Source organism: Apis dorsata, unplaced genomic scaffold (assembly GCF_000469605.1).
Source record: "Apis dorsata unplaced genomic scaffold, Apis dorsata 1.3 scaffold_235, whole genome shotgun sequence".
NCBI lineage: Eukaryota > Metazoa > Arthropoda > Insecta > Hymenoptera > Apidae > Apis > Apis dorsata.
Genome location: NW_006263516.1, coordinates 576,483 through 592,943, shown reverse-complemented (window position 1 = coordinate 592,943; position 16,461 = coordinate 576,483). Strand labels below are relative to the sequence as shown.

Below are 16,461 nucleotides of genomic sequence, written 5' to 3'. Positions count from 1 at the left end.
GGGGGGGGGGGAGGAAAAAAAAGATGAAGCTTTTGGCCGGTCCCGTGGAGACAGATCTGAGAAAGTGTGCGGAAACGTATCCCACGGTGGTTGTTTTCGGCAGTACAAAAGGTAGAAGGTCTGTGTTGTTTTTGGCGCGGAACCGAGGCATGTGGTCGACACTTCTCGTAATCGATGTACTAACTTGCCCAGCTTTCTTCCCCAGGATTGGTCCGCGTTTCCCCCTATTCGTCTTTCTTTTCTCTTATTTTTTGCACCCATCTTCTTTCTCCTTCTCCCCCCCCTCCCTTCTCCCTACTTTTTTCTCTCGACCTGAAAAACAGCGGACCGTGTGTTCAGTTAATGGTCAAGCGTTAAAAAATTATTCCTAACGAACGAATCCATTTTTTTCCGGAATAAAACCGATGAAATATTTTTGTAATTATTGGAATACTATAAATCGTTGGTTCGGAAGTTAGTCAACGTTTTGAAAAATAAAATGGCAAAAATTCGTGAAGTGGTTCGACCAGTTTTCAAGCTGTAGTTCACCTGATGTATAGGAATGGGGGTTGTATTATCGGGAAATGGATTACCGTGAAGAGACCATGGATGGTCAATTTTTCCTGAAATCGCCTAATATTTAAATGCTTCGATAGTGAATGACGGTTAATGCCATGGAGTATTTATTTGTAAAATCGAGATATTTATGAACGATAAATCAAATATTTTATATCTGCAAAAATATATCAATGTTTATTCGTTTTTCGCGTATAAATTATTCGACAAACTATCTCTGGTTTTTGATTTTTTATTTTAATTTCTATATATGGATAGATTAATTCTATGTATGAATTTTAATAACATATATGAGATTAGTTAAAAGTAAGTAATTTGTAAAATATACAAATCTTTTTTTACACATTTATTTTACCTTGTGATAATAATATATTTGGTTTTTCTCTTGCGTCAAATGGAGGGTTTAGAAGTCAATCAAGTTTATTTTTGATGATAGTTCAAGAATCTTTATTATTTTTTTTTTAAATTATAATTACTGCATTATTAGTTGATTCCGAGTTTTGATTCAAAATCGTTTAAATCGTTAAGATCACTTTCCAACTATACGTTCTATAAAATATGATTATATGAGCATTTCATTATTTACATTACAAATGTTTGATATTTATTAATAAATAATATTTATTAATAAATAATATCAAATATTAATATTTAATATTTATATAATATTAATATTTAATAAATAATAATTTAAATAATAAACATAAAATCTTATTGCATATTGACGCTTTGATTGTGAAAATTCAAATAAAATTCAAACAAGATATTTGTTAATAATTAATATATATCTATTTGTTAATAATAATAATATAGTATGATGATAAATGAAAATTTCATAAATCATAAATGAAAACAATAAATTCTCTATTCTCTTTAATTCATTATTCAATATATTGATAATTAGCATTCTATAAAGTAAAGAGTAATTCAAATTTTTGAGAATTGAATTTGAAATTCCTTGCAAAAATGAATAAATTTAAGATGCGAAGATGTAAAAACTATAATTTTTATGAAAATTGATATACAAAAAAATTCCTTCTGATAATTTATTTTTTAAGTTAGAAGAAATTAATTTTGCACTTGATAAAAAACGAGACAGAAATACAATGTGACAAAAATAGAACCATCTCGTTCTATCATTATCTCAACTCACTTAATTCAAAATTAAATTGCTTATAACTTCATAAATAATTTTTAGTCAGTATTTTTTAATTTCACTTTTGTCCAAACAACATACATGAAATTTCTATTTTATGCTGTTAAAATATATATAATACATGAATGATTTTATAATTTTGCTATATTATTTACATCATATTAATTTGTATAATATCATTTTGTTTTAAATTGATATTGTGTCATGATAATGATATGATCAAGAAAAATAGCAACCAATCACATTTCACAGAATATTTGCACGAGTAAAATACGTCATTGTCATATTATTAAATCTTCCTACTTTCTCCAGGAAATGCACAATTCGATAAACAATTCAAGGTTTGTTATTTTAATGAAATAGGATTCAGTGTGAAGAAAAAGTAAAATGAATTAATATTTGTTGATCTAAAAAATATAGAAATATTCATAGCTTTTATATAATTTTATTAATGTATTACATTAATTATATTAGATTCTTGTATATGAAATAGTATATTTCATTCACAAATATATAAAATTATTCAGAATATAATGATTAAACGTATTGTCAAATAAAATTTATTGCATGTTGATCTAATGCTTGAAGCTAATGATAATGAATATGAGTTAAATCATAATGTATTGTATCAATTGTTTTTTTTTTAAATGATATATTCTATATTCAAAATTATTATAAATATATTATAAATTATATATAATTATATAAATATATTATAAATTACAGATATTTCAATATCAAATTCAATATTTTTTACATAAATAAAGTTAACATAATGCAAAAAAAATTTGAAAAATTTAAATTGACAAATATGGAGATAAAAAATAAATCTAAAACTTTATTAATATTAAAATTTTAATCGTTAAATAATAACTTTTTTACTTCCAATGGACAGGATTAAATTTGTTAAACTAAATTTTTAATGCTATTAGTTTTAATAAACCGATTAAAAATCTTAAGAATTCGATCATTTCATTTGAAATAATTTATTTAACAAAACGAAAAGAATATTGAATTTCATCAGGACGATTATCGATTATGAAATTCTTCGTGATTCCATATTACTAAAACCACATTCCATAAAAGATTCCATAATTATTTACGTAACTTATATAACCATAAACGCCATATTTCGTGAAAAGAATACTGTCGTCAAGTTTCTTGACATATCTCACAATCTTAATCGTAAAACGCTTTAATACTCGCAGTAATAGAGATGAATTAACGATTAACTACAATATTCAAATTATCATTGTTCGCTAATCGGTTTCTAAGATTGCATGGAGAATTATCGCCTGCGATCGTGCCTTTTGTATAGATATTTATCACGTTTCATTTGACAACTGCATTTAAGTGCTAACTATTTATATATAGTATATATTTTCCGGTTAATTTATTGTGTTTATTTATAGTGTAATAATGATTAATTTTTTTGAAAACTTCCAATATATTTTGTATATGATACATGTTGTAATGTTTATTATAAAAAATAGTAAAAAAATATCTTAATATTTAATTTGATTAAACTTTTGGAAGATGCAAATTTTTTTTAATTATTTTATGTATTCTGATAATATATGATGAGTAAAAAATATAAAAATGTAAATTTTAATTTCATAAAAAAAATCATGATTACATTGTAGATTTTTATGCAAGTAAAATATTTAAATATTTAATTAATATATAAAATGTCATGTTATTTAAAATTTATTTTCAAATATATAAGATACATGTACATGTTATTTTATTATGTAAATATTTTTATAACTTGCATTAATTTCTTTATTGATTCTAATAATTTAAATATTTAACTTAAAAAAAATAATTATATATATAATATATTATAATAATAAAATTGTATTAGAATTCTTTTATTTTATAAAGTTTAAAATTCATTTTTGCAATTTTTAATAATATTAATTTTTAATATTTTGCCATCAAAATTTTTATTTAGAAAATGATTAAATTTGTTTATAATATTGTATATATTTAATTATAAAAAAAAACTAATATAAGATTAGAAAAGAAAAATATATATATTTGTATAAAAACATGAATTTATAAAAATTCTGAATCTAATTATATATTATTTTATAATATCAATTTTATAACACAAATAAATAAAATTAATATGCTGTCTTAATTAGTAGACGAAATAGTAGACGCATTTTTCTTTTTATAATAAACACAGAGTCATTAGTTTTTTGAGCATCAGTGTTGGGAACAGTCAAATATCGCTATTCTTTCTATCTCATTCAAGTTTATTGTTTCTTGTTTTTACAAAAGAACGAGACCTTAATTCTAAAAACACTTACTTTTTTAGCATTAGTAAACGCAACAATTCTCGACGTAAATATATTATTAGAACACTCTAGTAAATAATACATTCTAATACATCACCAAATATTTATTCCAAAAACAACTTCAGCATAAATGCATGAAAAAAATAATATAAGTTCGAGGAAATTTCCCAATAAGATTTTAAAGATCGAGGCTTTAACGTTAAAATTTCGAGATTATGTAATTCTATTAATCGAAGAAAATTAATGATTAGCAAAAATCAATTCTTTAAGAAATCTAATTGTTCTTTTTTATCATATCGAAAATAATTTACTCAAATTATAAACCACTTTTTCACATCTTATAAAATATAGGACAGCTAAGAAACATTTGATTGTCGGTAAATTCGAAGCGAGAAACGAAAGCGTTTCGCCATCGCGTGGTATTGGTGAATATATTTCAATGTATCGCTTTCACCGTAAAATCACTCGTTCAGAGACGTACGTATCGACCGAGATTTTCACAACGGTCACGCGGCGCACTTTCACGTAGCGCTTGGCCGTCTACTTCTCCTCTGCTCTCTTTGATATGCGTCATTTCTCTTTCACAAAAACACCACGTATCGCTGTTTCGAAGGCGTACATTTCAACTTGGGAGCCGATAATGTCAGGCATGATTAGTTTCTTACACGGAATACCCGTTAGGAAAGTATGCCAAGACGTCCATGAGTTTCACGACTCGCGTGGCTTATAAAATTATGATAAATTTCATAGGAAGAAGTACATTTATGACGAACCGAGAAAGCTTTCTTTACAAGTTCACGCGTCATCCATACACCTAGGAAATGTATCGTGTTTCATTAAGGCCGGGTATTTTTACTTCGCTCGAATTTCATGTCGAAATTAATTTTTGCGGTCAAAATGTTTTGTTTTAAAATTTTTGTTTGAAAATCTTTGAAGCAAATTTGAATATATTAATATAAACGAGCAAGTCATTAGACAACCAATTAATTTTTTAAAAATTAAAATAAATAACATGAAATAATTAAATTATTAAATTTTTGAGATAAAATTTTTTTTCAAAATATGGAAAAATGTTTTTTTTGTAAAACAGTGTAATTTATACAGAACTAATCAGAACTTATTAAAATAAAAATTATATATTTATATTATACAAAATTAGAAATAAATAAATAAAATAATAATTTATTATCGGAAGTTCATAATGTATGGTAAATATATCAAATATTTATTTTATATTTTGATTAATATTTAATTTTTTAGCAATTTTTTCAGAAAAAAATGAAGAAAAAGAAAAAGATTATTAATTATCTCTTTATCAATTTTAATGTGAAATAAAATTAAAAATTACTTTCAGATTTAAGAGTTTGAAATTCCTTTTAAAATTGAAAGATAAATCTTCGAATTTAAAAGCATTTAAAAAATTTGAAATCGTCATTAAATTTTTCATTAAACGGACCATTTATTTTAAAATTCTTAAAATTTTCCTCTGATATCGCAAAAGATGATTATACCATGTAATAAGACGAACAATCATTACATGTTACAAACGCGAGATTTCCATCTGACAATTGTCGATCCCAGTATCGTATGATATACTGCATTGACTTTCATCGATATTGATTATCAATTGAAACTAATGAATAAGACATAAATTTGTTTGATATACTCAATATCAAACAATTTATTGCATCGAATACTCGCATGCAAAGTGAAGTTTATTGAAGCACAACAAAGTTTGCCTTGGCTCGCAAAGGAAATTAAAAGATCGTGGTTTGTTTCGTATTGATTTCTTATGAATTACAAATTGCTTGGATACATTTACAGGAATCATGTTGATCAAAGTATCGAAGAATTCAACGAATAAGCATTATTATTTTTACTTTTTCTGAGCATCAAATCAATAATCACTATTTATTATTCAGTATTATTCATCGATAAAAGCGTATCTCGGAATTTATTTGCATGATTATTTTGTTGACTAATTAAACATTGTAATTGTATTCATTAAGTTTTTAACATAGTTTCGTAATTTTCTTAAAAACAATCACATTATAATATCAAATTTCTTTTTGTCCGATTTTTAAAAAATTTAGAAGTTTTTTTAAAATTTACAATATTTATATATGCAATATTTTTCGTATAAAATTTCTTAAAATTATTCATTTGATTTGTTTATTTATAGCTCTTTTAATAAAACCTCTCTAAAAGTAGTATTCTTACTATCCGGATATTCATTACAACCTGAATTCCGGTTCGAGAATATAGCTTTTTAATGAATACTCGCTACTCCCTAGATTAAAAAACAGAAGGAATATTCCTATTTTTTCCTCTATCATAAATGGAAAATGAATACATTAAAAATAGAAATATTTTTCTATAATAAACAGAACTAAATATTTTTCTCTAACTATTGATATACATCCGTGTATAAGTTTCAAATGTATTCCACAAAAAAGTAAAAAATATAGTTACATAGAATTCCCAGAAAATATAATAAACTATATAACTGCGCTGTTGCTTGGTAACGTGTTAATTTCGTCGCCGTGTTTCTTGGCGTGGAATCTCGTGATCGTGCTTTCTACTATTGACGAATAAACGTAGCGTTCGCGAGAAGAAGACGATAAGAAAAGAAGGAAAGGAGAGGGACCGAACGTCGCGTTACTTCGCTCTAGATGAGTCGCGAGAAGAATCGTTCTAGAGGAGAATAGATGAGTCGTATGCGAGGGTTCAACTACGAGTTGAGGTAGCGTGCCGCAAGCGATTGATGACTTGTGACCCACTTTTAAAGGCTTGTGACCTAGATGCGAGGGTGCCATAGTCTGATCTAAGATATCAGACTTCCCTTCTCTCCTTCCTTTTTTACCAACCGACTATTTCCCCTCGTTTTCTATTCCTTTACTCTTTCCAGTCTCGTCGCCGTTCCATCTAAGTAAGTTCACGGATGAGGATTCTTCGGAGAGTTGAAATATAACTCGTGTTCTCGCAGAATCCATGTTTTATCCTTCTTTCTCGTGTTTTTTCTTCCATGTTATTCTTGAAGGAGCCGCCTTTCAGAGCTTTGAGCTGACAGAATTTAAATGTGATAAATCATTTTAAATTACTTTCGATTATTTTCTTCCGTTGTTTCGTTGTTTAATGATTATTTATACATACATAATTTCATAATTTTTATAATCTTTTTTTTTACGATTTTTTTTTTACAGTTTTTCACAATGTGAGAATTTTTATATGAAAATTATATAATATGTAATTATTTTACATTCTTTTTATCTGTATGTAAATTATATGTAAAGATATAATAATTTAAAAATCGAAATTTGAGAAATATTGCATGAAATAATAAATGCATTTGAAATCAAAATATGTACATTTATACATATATAATTTAATACATTATTTATTTATTTATTAAAAAGTATAAGAATATTAAATATAATATTCATAATTTTCTAGGTAGTATTACGGCCATTAATAATTAATACAACGAGAAAAAGATCCTATCTTATCTTTTTTCATAAACGATACATTTAAAACATCATCATATAAATCACTGAATGTAATTGAATTATTTTCCAATTATTTCAAGCTATTTTACGAATTTAAGATGCAAAAATTTGAAAAATCATTAACTTTTATTTTTCTTCAACTTCTTTTAATTTACTTTTATAAAATATAATGACAAATTATATAATGACAAGTAGTTACTAGAAATATTCGAATTATCTATAATATCTATCATATATCATAATAAAATGCATGTAAGTCACGAACAATGAAATCGACGGATGAAATTTGTCGTTACTAGTCGATGCCTTCGAAAAGTTTCCAGCGACTAACGCTAACCACGACGCAACTTACACCTTCCTTACTCAGCTTTCTCCGATACCTTGCTAAATTGTGACAGACTCGTCCACCGGAAGGAACAATGTTATGTGTATATAAGCGGTATTCGCGCATGGTAAAGTTGAACGGTGTGGAGAGGTACATTGTAAAGAAGGTGGTAGCAGGAATAGATGGTGGGGATATATCTGTCGATGGTACAGGTGGTGGGAGTAGTAACGAGAATAGTGGGGGGAGCTCCACGTCGCAGACCAATTCGAAAGACGGTGTAGGCGCGTTCGGCAGAGCGAGCTTCAGTGTCGTTTCAGCCGCGGTTCTGTACGGTTGTTCGACTTTTGATACTGTGTTTCAACTACGTAACCGTCGTCGCCGTAATTACCGGTTATTTTCGCCGTCTGGAACACAATCGTTCATATGCTACGCATATAAACAAAAAATCATCATTTATATTAGCTAAAATCGACCGAATCAGTGTCCAAGTTTTTTGTTTGTTTGTGGAATCGATATGAAGAAGTTCACCATGACAATGGGCTAAACCGGTGATATTCAGTTCGAGCGTTGAGAACGTTATCCGGATTTGGGTCAATGGAATAACGTGTTAATGTGACGTATTTCATATCGATTGGAATATTCGTGAGGTGAAGAATTTTGCTGATAATCATAATTGAGAATATAACGGTGTTGATAACATAAGTGATCGCGGGTTTTTGTAAGATGAGCCCAGCCTCCCAAGGCGGCGTGGAGGTGGAGCGATACATCGGTAGTTGTTTGATATCGTCAACCATCAGACCAGGACCGCATAAACCGATCGTCGGTAGGAAACAGGAACCTGTGATTCGCGGGAAAACGCGAGGCTGTTACGGAAATCAAAATTTTCCGAACGGAACCGAACAATGCCAGGTGCAATATGGACCTGGTGGTTGGACGGGCGCTCCTTTGATATCGATGACATCCAGTCCACGTAGATGTAATCAAAGATCATCACCGTCGCTTGGACAACAGCAGCAACAGCCATCATCGTCGCAGCAACTACAACAACAACCGCAGCAACAGCAACAGCAGGCTTGCGAGCAGCAAGTATCAGCTCATCTACACAAGAATCCACTTTCTAGATTAGCCATTCACACGCAGGGAGCGCCGTTGATTCTAGCCAATCGGTTTCACAATCGCGGCAAGATACATAACAACGGGAACGCTAATGGCATTACTAATACGATTTGTAATAATACAGGCGCGGTTAATAGTTACGTTCACAATAATGTGAATACCCTGACATCGAACTGTACGATGAGCAATACTGTCAGGTGTCCACCATCGCGGCCTCAAAGGCCAATAGAACTTGCGAAGAAGCAACAAACGAATCAAAAATCGTCGGACTGCACGACGACCAAAGACACAACGGGAACAGGAAACATTGCGAATATCGATTCGTTGAGTATCGCAAGCGATGAAAGTTCGGGATCGAATAATTCTGAGAACAGTTTGCCACGTATCATTAAACCTCGAAAGCGCAGGAAGAAAGATAGAAAACCGCCAAACAATGCGGTCACTTCTGCGGAAGTAACAAAACACGAGGAGCAGCAACAACAGTCGAATTCGGGCGTAATTACCGAACAATCGAACGCAACTTCTTTGAAATCATACGTACCAACTTGTTATGAGCAACGTTACGATGTCGCACCGCCTCACCTTAGAAATCACAGAAGGCCACCCATAGCGAGGGAAAGCAACGTGTACGGTTGTAGAGTGCAAACAACTGGCATGTCAGGGCAAGAGATAGACGCGAGGCAAAGGTATCCACATCGACACGTGGAAGTGAAAGTGTTGGACGACAACAGAAACGTCGTGCCTGCGCAAATGCGTACCATTCCGCCAAAGGGTTATAGACATAACGGTCATCATCATCACCATAATCACGCCGGTAGTAACAATGTTCCGCGCTATCTGCATGAATATAACGATCTAACGGCGACGACGACGACGACGACAACGACGACAACGGGTTGTGAAGAGGGCATCAACGAGGAATTAGGGCCGTGTCAGTGCCGGTATTGTGATCCTTCGGCTCTCATATGGGACGTGGATCAGAACTGTTACTCGCCCTTCTTGACCCCGTCACCGTCGACCGAGTTCTGTCCCGGCCACTTTTCTCAGATGCCGCTATTCTTGTCTCGGCCAAGTCTCAGTTGTCAGGAGCAAACTATCGAGAGGCTTTTCAACGGTGATAATCCTCGAACCCATCAAGAAAAGGACAGCACCGGTAGCACCGGTGTTGTGTTAAGGCGCAGCTGGAGCGACCCGACCAGTTATTTCAGCGAAGAAATCAGCACGCCTAGCAAAGATGTTGGCGTGATCGGTGATAGGGGACAGGCAGAGAGTGGGAAACGTCGAACGCTATGGCGCGGTGAATCTATCGGTATACCTGTGAATAACATTGGACTATCCGGTATGGATGTGAATGGTACCGTACAATCGCCTAAAGAGCTTGAGGTTTCTACGGAAATCATCACGTCGCCGAACGGTCACAGAGATTTGGAAATCAAATTTTATTCGCCTTCGCCGAATGCACCGATGGCCGAAGAAGAGAAAGGCATGTTCGAGAAAGAAGTGGACGAGGACGAAGAAGATTTCAGCGATATTTGGAGCTATCACGAGTCAAAGCTGCAACAGGATTTTCGCACGTTACTGCAAGCGGAAGAATGAACACGGAACGGAGATTCTCTTTCGATGTGTCTGCTGGTCCGACTTGTATGGTGAAAAGAGAGAACATTCGCGTCTGTCCGTGCTTGAATACAATTCTTCGACAGATTTGTGTGTGTTACGCGAGGGGAAGAAAAGCAGTGGCGTGATGAATACACGTCGACATGAGAGAGTGAGCGAGTGAGAAGGACGGAGAGAGAGGGAAAATTGTAAGTGCGAGCGAAAGAAAGGTGGCTCTGGAAATTCAATTAGTTTGTCGATAGAGGGAACAAAGTTGAAACGGATTTGCGTAGACGCGTGCGCGACCGCGTGAGACAGGAATTGGTCGCGTTTAACGATCCGTGTTCCAAAAATCATCGATTCTTTCGCTTCAACGTATCGATGAGGTGTGTAACGTGCGTGTGATTAAATACGACGACATACACTCCCCTTCTTCCATGCCTCTTTCTTCTTCTCCCTTCTCCCTCACAACTTGTCTTCACGATGACGCCCTCGTTGCTAGCACACCTCGGTGATTAACAAGTGTAACTGACGGTAACGAGCAAAACTACGTGTCGAACGATTCTTCTTCCTAACGGTGTACGTTGTATACACGTAGTATACGTGACGTGCGTGCACTCGTGAAGCACGCACGAGAGTAGGTCTAAAGGATTGTACCTTGACGTCGGGAATACACGCGGTCTGCTTATCGATGACAACATACTACTAATAAACGGTGGTTGGCTCGCGTCGTGAAGCGAATCGACTTGAACGATAAGCTCGGTGTTTGACTACCAACCTAGAATTCTATCGCACGAGAGAAAGATTTATCGAAAAATATAGCACGGGCCGATATGTATAAAGATACATTACTAATTAAAGTAATCGTGTTCGGATATCGACATATAATAATTAATTTAAATTGTAGAGTACAAAACATGAAAATATCATTCAAGTCAATTTATTAACATTCTTTTTCTCTCAATTTCTTGAATTATTAATTTATATTTATATTTTCCTTATTTGTAAATTCTTTTTTATTTTATTGAATTTTAGAAAAAAATTGTGTGTAAAAATTTAAAAAATCTAACATCTTTCGATACCGTTACTCAATTTAATTTACGATCACGCTATATCTTGGCTCGTGCTATACACGACTGCTTTAGTTGCCCGACTTTTCTATGCACCTTTAATCATTTCCCTTTTCTTTTCATTTCTTTCTTTTTCTCTTTCTCCGACCGTTTATCCGATTTTACTGTTTTATTTTCGGCGTCGTATACTTCTAACTTTCAACGTCAACGTTTACAATGAGATAACGCTTCTCTTCGCCGCCAACTATCGTGAACGGACAAATAGAGGAGATGTGACTGTTTAAATCGTAACGTAGTAATCAAACGACGCAACGATGAATCATACGCCGATCAAAGGAACTCGTATTCTATATTTTTTTACCACAATCACGCGATGCCCGTCTGTATTTGGTTAACTTTACTATACTTTTATTTTTTAATCTTTTCATCTTTATTTGAAATTTGTGTTCAACATTATTCAAAAAATTATATTACGAATATTGCAATATTTAAAAATATATTGAAATTCCCGTACTTTGATGCTATTTTCAAGAAAATCTAGAATATTTCTTTTAGCGATTAACAAAATCTGATAAATTATCTTTTATTCGCATAACGGCATATAAATTCATAGACAAGAATAAGTTAAAGTTTCTGATTTGAGATTATTTCAAAGCTTGTGCACAATTTATATTTATATAATTCTAAGCATAAAGTTTTGAGTAAATCATTTCGAATGATCAGATTGCAATATTGATTAAATTTTAGTTGTATTGACAAATATATGTATCTTCCAATTATACAATATATATTTTATTTCTTTATGATAATAATTTTCAATAACTTTTGTTATTTTAGCAATATTTAATTAAAATTTTATGATTTCAAAAGTTTTTATATCGATCATGTTAATTGGAAATGCTTGCGTGTTTCTGAGCTTGAGTTTGTATTTTATTCATAATAAATAGATTAGAGAGCAATTCTTTATTTCTTTGCAATACGTTAAAAATTGCAATTAAAAATCTGTTTGATCGATATTATAAATGAGATAGATCTTTTCTTTTTAAAATCAAAACAACAAAATATGAAAAATTATTTTTAACGTCAATTACAATTTTTATTAAATCAAAATAGAATACATATTCTGTGAAAGTTTACGTTAAAATTTAATTTTAATCATTTCGTAATTATTCATCGTTTATTATTTGTCAAATGACTTTATTTCTAGCTAGTATTCTTTATAAATTGTTTTTCACGCAGAGATCGATGTTATCGAAACGATCACGTAATCAAAAATATGGAACGTGATCTAATTATCAACGGTGATTCAGACATGTAACCTTGAGACTTTTATTTATTACGACAAAAGGATATCGCGCGAATTTTCACGAGTTATAAAACGTAAAACAGTAGAGCTAATCAATTAATCGTACTTGAGCATTGTATCGATCGAATCGATTATATGGGCATCGCGTGATGATGTCGCGATAAACCGAGCTACGCTTCTCGGTTTACAGCCGAACGATTTCTTGACTTAGGACGAGGCCATTACGGATTCCGCGAACTTTCATCGTTTCGTACATGTGAAGAAACGTGAAGAAAAATATATGACACGTATACATATTTAACAGACACATACACACAGAGGCAAACATGTCTTACCACCCATCATTTTTTTTTTTTTTTTTTTTTTCATTTAGACTATATAAGCCTAGATGATAAGGCGATTCACTTAGATTATCACCGTTGTCTATATGTGTATAAGAGAAATCGCGTATTAAATCGGTCCGCCTTTTATTTACTACTTAGACCATTAGGAAATATTAAGACGATGCGGCAATTTCGAAGGCAACGAAAGAGCGAGCCGCGAGAATTACTGACGACTAATTAGGCTTAACGCGCGTGCGTGCTTCGTGTCGAGAAGGTTTAACCAACGAAATGCAAAGTCCTACACGAAGAATCATATTGGCAATATTTTTCTCTTGCTGGCTCTCATCAGTACGTAGCAAGTTTTATTGCTAAGTAGCAACAGATAAATATTGATGTTGACACTTGTTAAAGCAGCACTAACCGCGTATCAAATACGAAACAAAAGATAATTGTTGCTGCTTTAATAACATCGTCGTTGATATTTTTCTTCGAGTATAATGTCGTTCGGATGATATCACGTTCGCTCTTGTGTAACCAAAAGCGTGTGTTACCCTATCGTATAGCGTTTATCAATAAATTTGTGTCGACGTTTCTCTCTTAATTTTTTTTTTTTATCCATTAAAAATATATCATATTTTTCCTTCTTTCTTTCTTCTTTTTTATATATATATATATATATATCGAGATAGTGCATTATTCGTTGGCAGCGTTTGTCGAAAAACGATCAGATTGCACTTGTAATCCGTCTTTCTGGAAGAAAGATTTTCACTTGAGAATGCATCGTCATCACCGTCGCTACGGATACATGTTTATGGAACGAGTTTTCGTAGCTCGATACAGTTCAAAACGATAATACTGTTTGCACCCGAAGCTTGTCCATTTATAGTTTTCATGAACGAGAAAATGTTTAATTTATTCGTTATTGAGTTGTCGAGTTTATTTTTCCTTTTTTTTTTTTTTTTTTTTTGTTTTTTTTAAAGGAAATCGAGCGAGCAATGGTATGCAAACTTCGTGTTTTGTATTATTAAATGTTTGTAGAATGCAACTGAAATGAAAATTGGTGAAAATGATTTCAACGTGTAGGGATGAAAGAATCAATGGTATGCTTTTTAATCAAACGATCCAGCGACTCTTTACTAAGAAACGAAGAGATGAAAAATTATATTCGATATTTAGTTCCTTCTGTAAAAATTCGATTGCAATTGAATCGGAATTCAACGAAAAATAAATTTGACTTTAGTTTATATCGATCATATTGAATTTCGATGAATGCTTTTTCTCGGTTTTATTCTGCTTTTTGTGTTTGTTGATTGTGATCATTTATCAATTGTGCTTTTTGCTATCTGATCTTTAAAAAAAATGAGAGAGAAAGAGAGAGAGAGAGAAAGAGATTTGAAAATTGTCGAAAATGTTTTGAAAGAGATCTCACGTTATTTTATGAATAATATTTCGATATTTTTTTTTTTACGATCTGTTTTCATGAATGATTATTTTTTCTTTTATTCGATTCTTTTTTTTTTTTATTTATTTTTTTCACTTTTCATCGTTTTTATTTCTGTGTTTGATACTTCTCCCTCTCTCTCTCTCTATGGATGTTTTTATTTTAAACGTTGTTGTTTGACGATACAAGGTATTGTGATAACGAAACGATGATACACTCAATTCTGCTTCGTCGTCCAGACTGATCAACGCCGATCAACCAATGTCGCTATAGTGCTTTACTGCACTAACTCAAATTGTTTGAGAAATTCAATAAAAAATGTCTTTAATTTAATTTTGCATATCTCAGAATTTTATTGGTACCCATTGTTTTAAAACTCCTTCAAATATTAACATAAAAACACAACACAGATAATAAACAGTAATAAATCTATTTCATAAAATGGTTTACGATATTATGTATATTTCTTTATAATTTAATACTTTTTTCATTGCTTGTAAATATAATATCTTTGATATTTCAAATTTTTGTGAAAATATTAATCATTTATTTATGTATTTTCATATTTTATTAAGAACAAGATTATTAAGAATTTTATATATTAAAGTAAAACAGGATATATGTGTGTAAATATTCATTGAAAATCTCGTTTACGAAACGAAAAATTGAGATAAATTTTTTGTATTTGTTTTCCCCACAGTTCGAAATAACGATCTGATTAATAATTTCCGGAACTCTTGCTTTCTTGGTAATTATCGAGTTCAAGTTTTTATTTTTCGTTAGATCGTGATTAATGATATTAATAATTACTTTCATTTATTCAAATGCACATCTCTTTGATTGCAATAAAAGTAAATTTATTATCCCAGTCTAGGTTAGATTATACATTAAATACTGTCGACCTCTTTCTTATCTTTCAATTGAGTAATGGCGCCTACGTTGATTGCGTGGGTTGTAAACTGTTATAATTCTACGTTGTAATATATCTATTTCATCTGCATACTTTTCATCGTCTCTTTTACTATTTCTTGAAATTTTTCAAACTTTTTTCGAAAACGTGTGATTTATCCTTTAAAGATGATATTCGTTTGATCTGTGCACATATCGTTGCTTTACAAGAATGACTAAATATGGACAACTAAAAAAGAAAAATAATTTTTCAAGAAATCAATTTCATAATATTTACGATTACAAAATTATTAATTATCCAATGATTTTACATTAAAAAGAAATATAATATTGTTTATCGAATATTAAAGCAATTTTATTTTGAATTATAATAAATATTTTGCTGCCTGATAAGAAATAATATAATTTATTTTCTAGTAATTTAATAATTAATTTTTAGAATTTTTGTATATAAAATATATAAAATATATAAAATTGCTGATTTTTTTTAAATTGTTATTTTTTTATTAAATCGATTATAGATAAAAATTAAAATCTTTTTCTGTTTATTTTATTATCATTGTTTGACAATGAAGTTTTTATATAATTTCTAATTATTATTGTATACATAATGTATACAATATGTATACATAATATATTATTATTACGTTGTATTTTAATGTTTATTTTATCTTTTGTTAAAAAAATATAACACATAAATATATGAGGAGAAATAAGAAAAACAAAGTTAACACTTGTGCTGCACGATTCATTATGTCTCATAAGTGTCTCCCATTTTTCTTTCAAATTATCTCCTTATCACTTTATCTTCAATTGACATCACACATTACGATATTTATTACTTAGAAATATCTTTTT

At 30.8% G+C, this 16,461-nt stretch overlaps 2 protein-coding genes across 5 annotated transcripts in view; both read left to right on the top strand.

The window, feature by feature from the left end:
• Positions 1-16,461, top strand: part of LOC102681557 (CCR4-NOT transcription complex subunit 6-like) — a 378,685-nt gene that overhangs the window by 86,333 nt on the left and 275,891 nt on the right. The window lies entirely within an intron of this gene.
• On the top strand, positions 7,761-10,707 carry LOC116185640. The gene has a single exon (XM_031510525.1). The coding sequence runs from the start codon at positions 8,569-8,571 to the stop codon at positions 10,555-10,557; it is 1,989 nt and encodes a 662-aa protein (XP_031366385.1). The 5' UTR covers positions 7,761-8,568; the 3' UTR covers positions 10,558-10,707.

Bases quoted from the DNA above. Each gene is read 5' to 3' on its own strand.
- LOC116185640 (XM_031510525.1), top strand. From the start codon at position 8,569: ATGAGCCCAGCCTCCCAAGGCGGCGTGGAGGTGGAGCGATACATCGGT.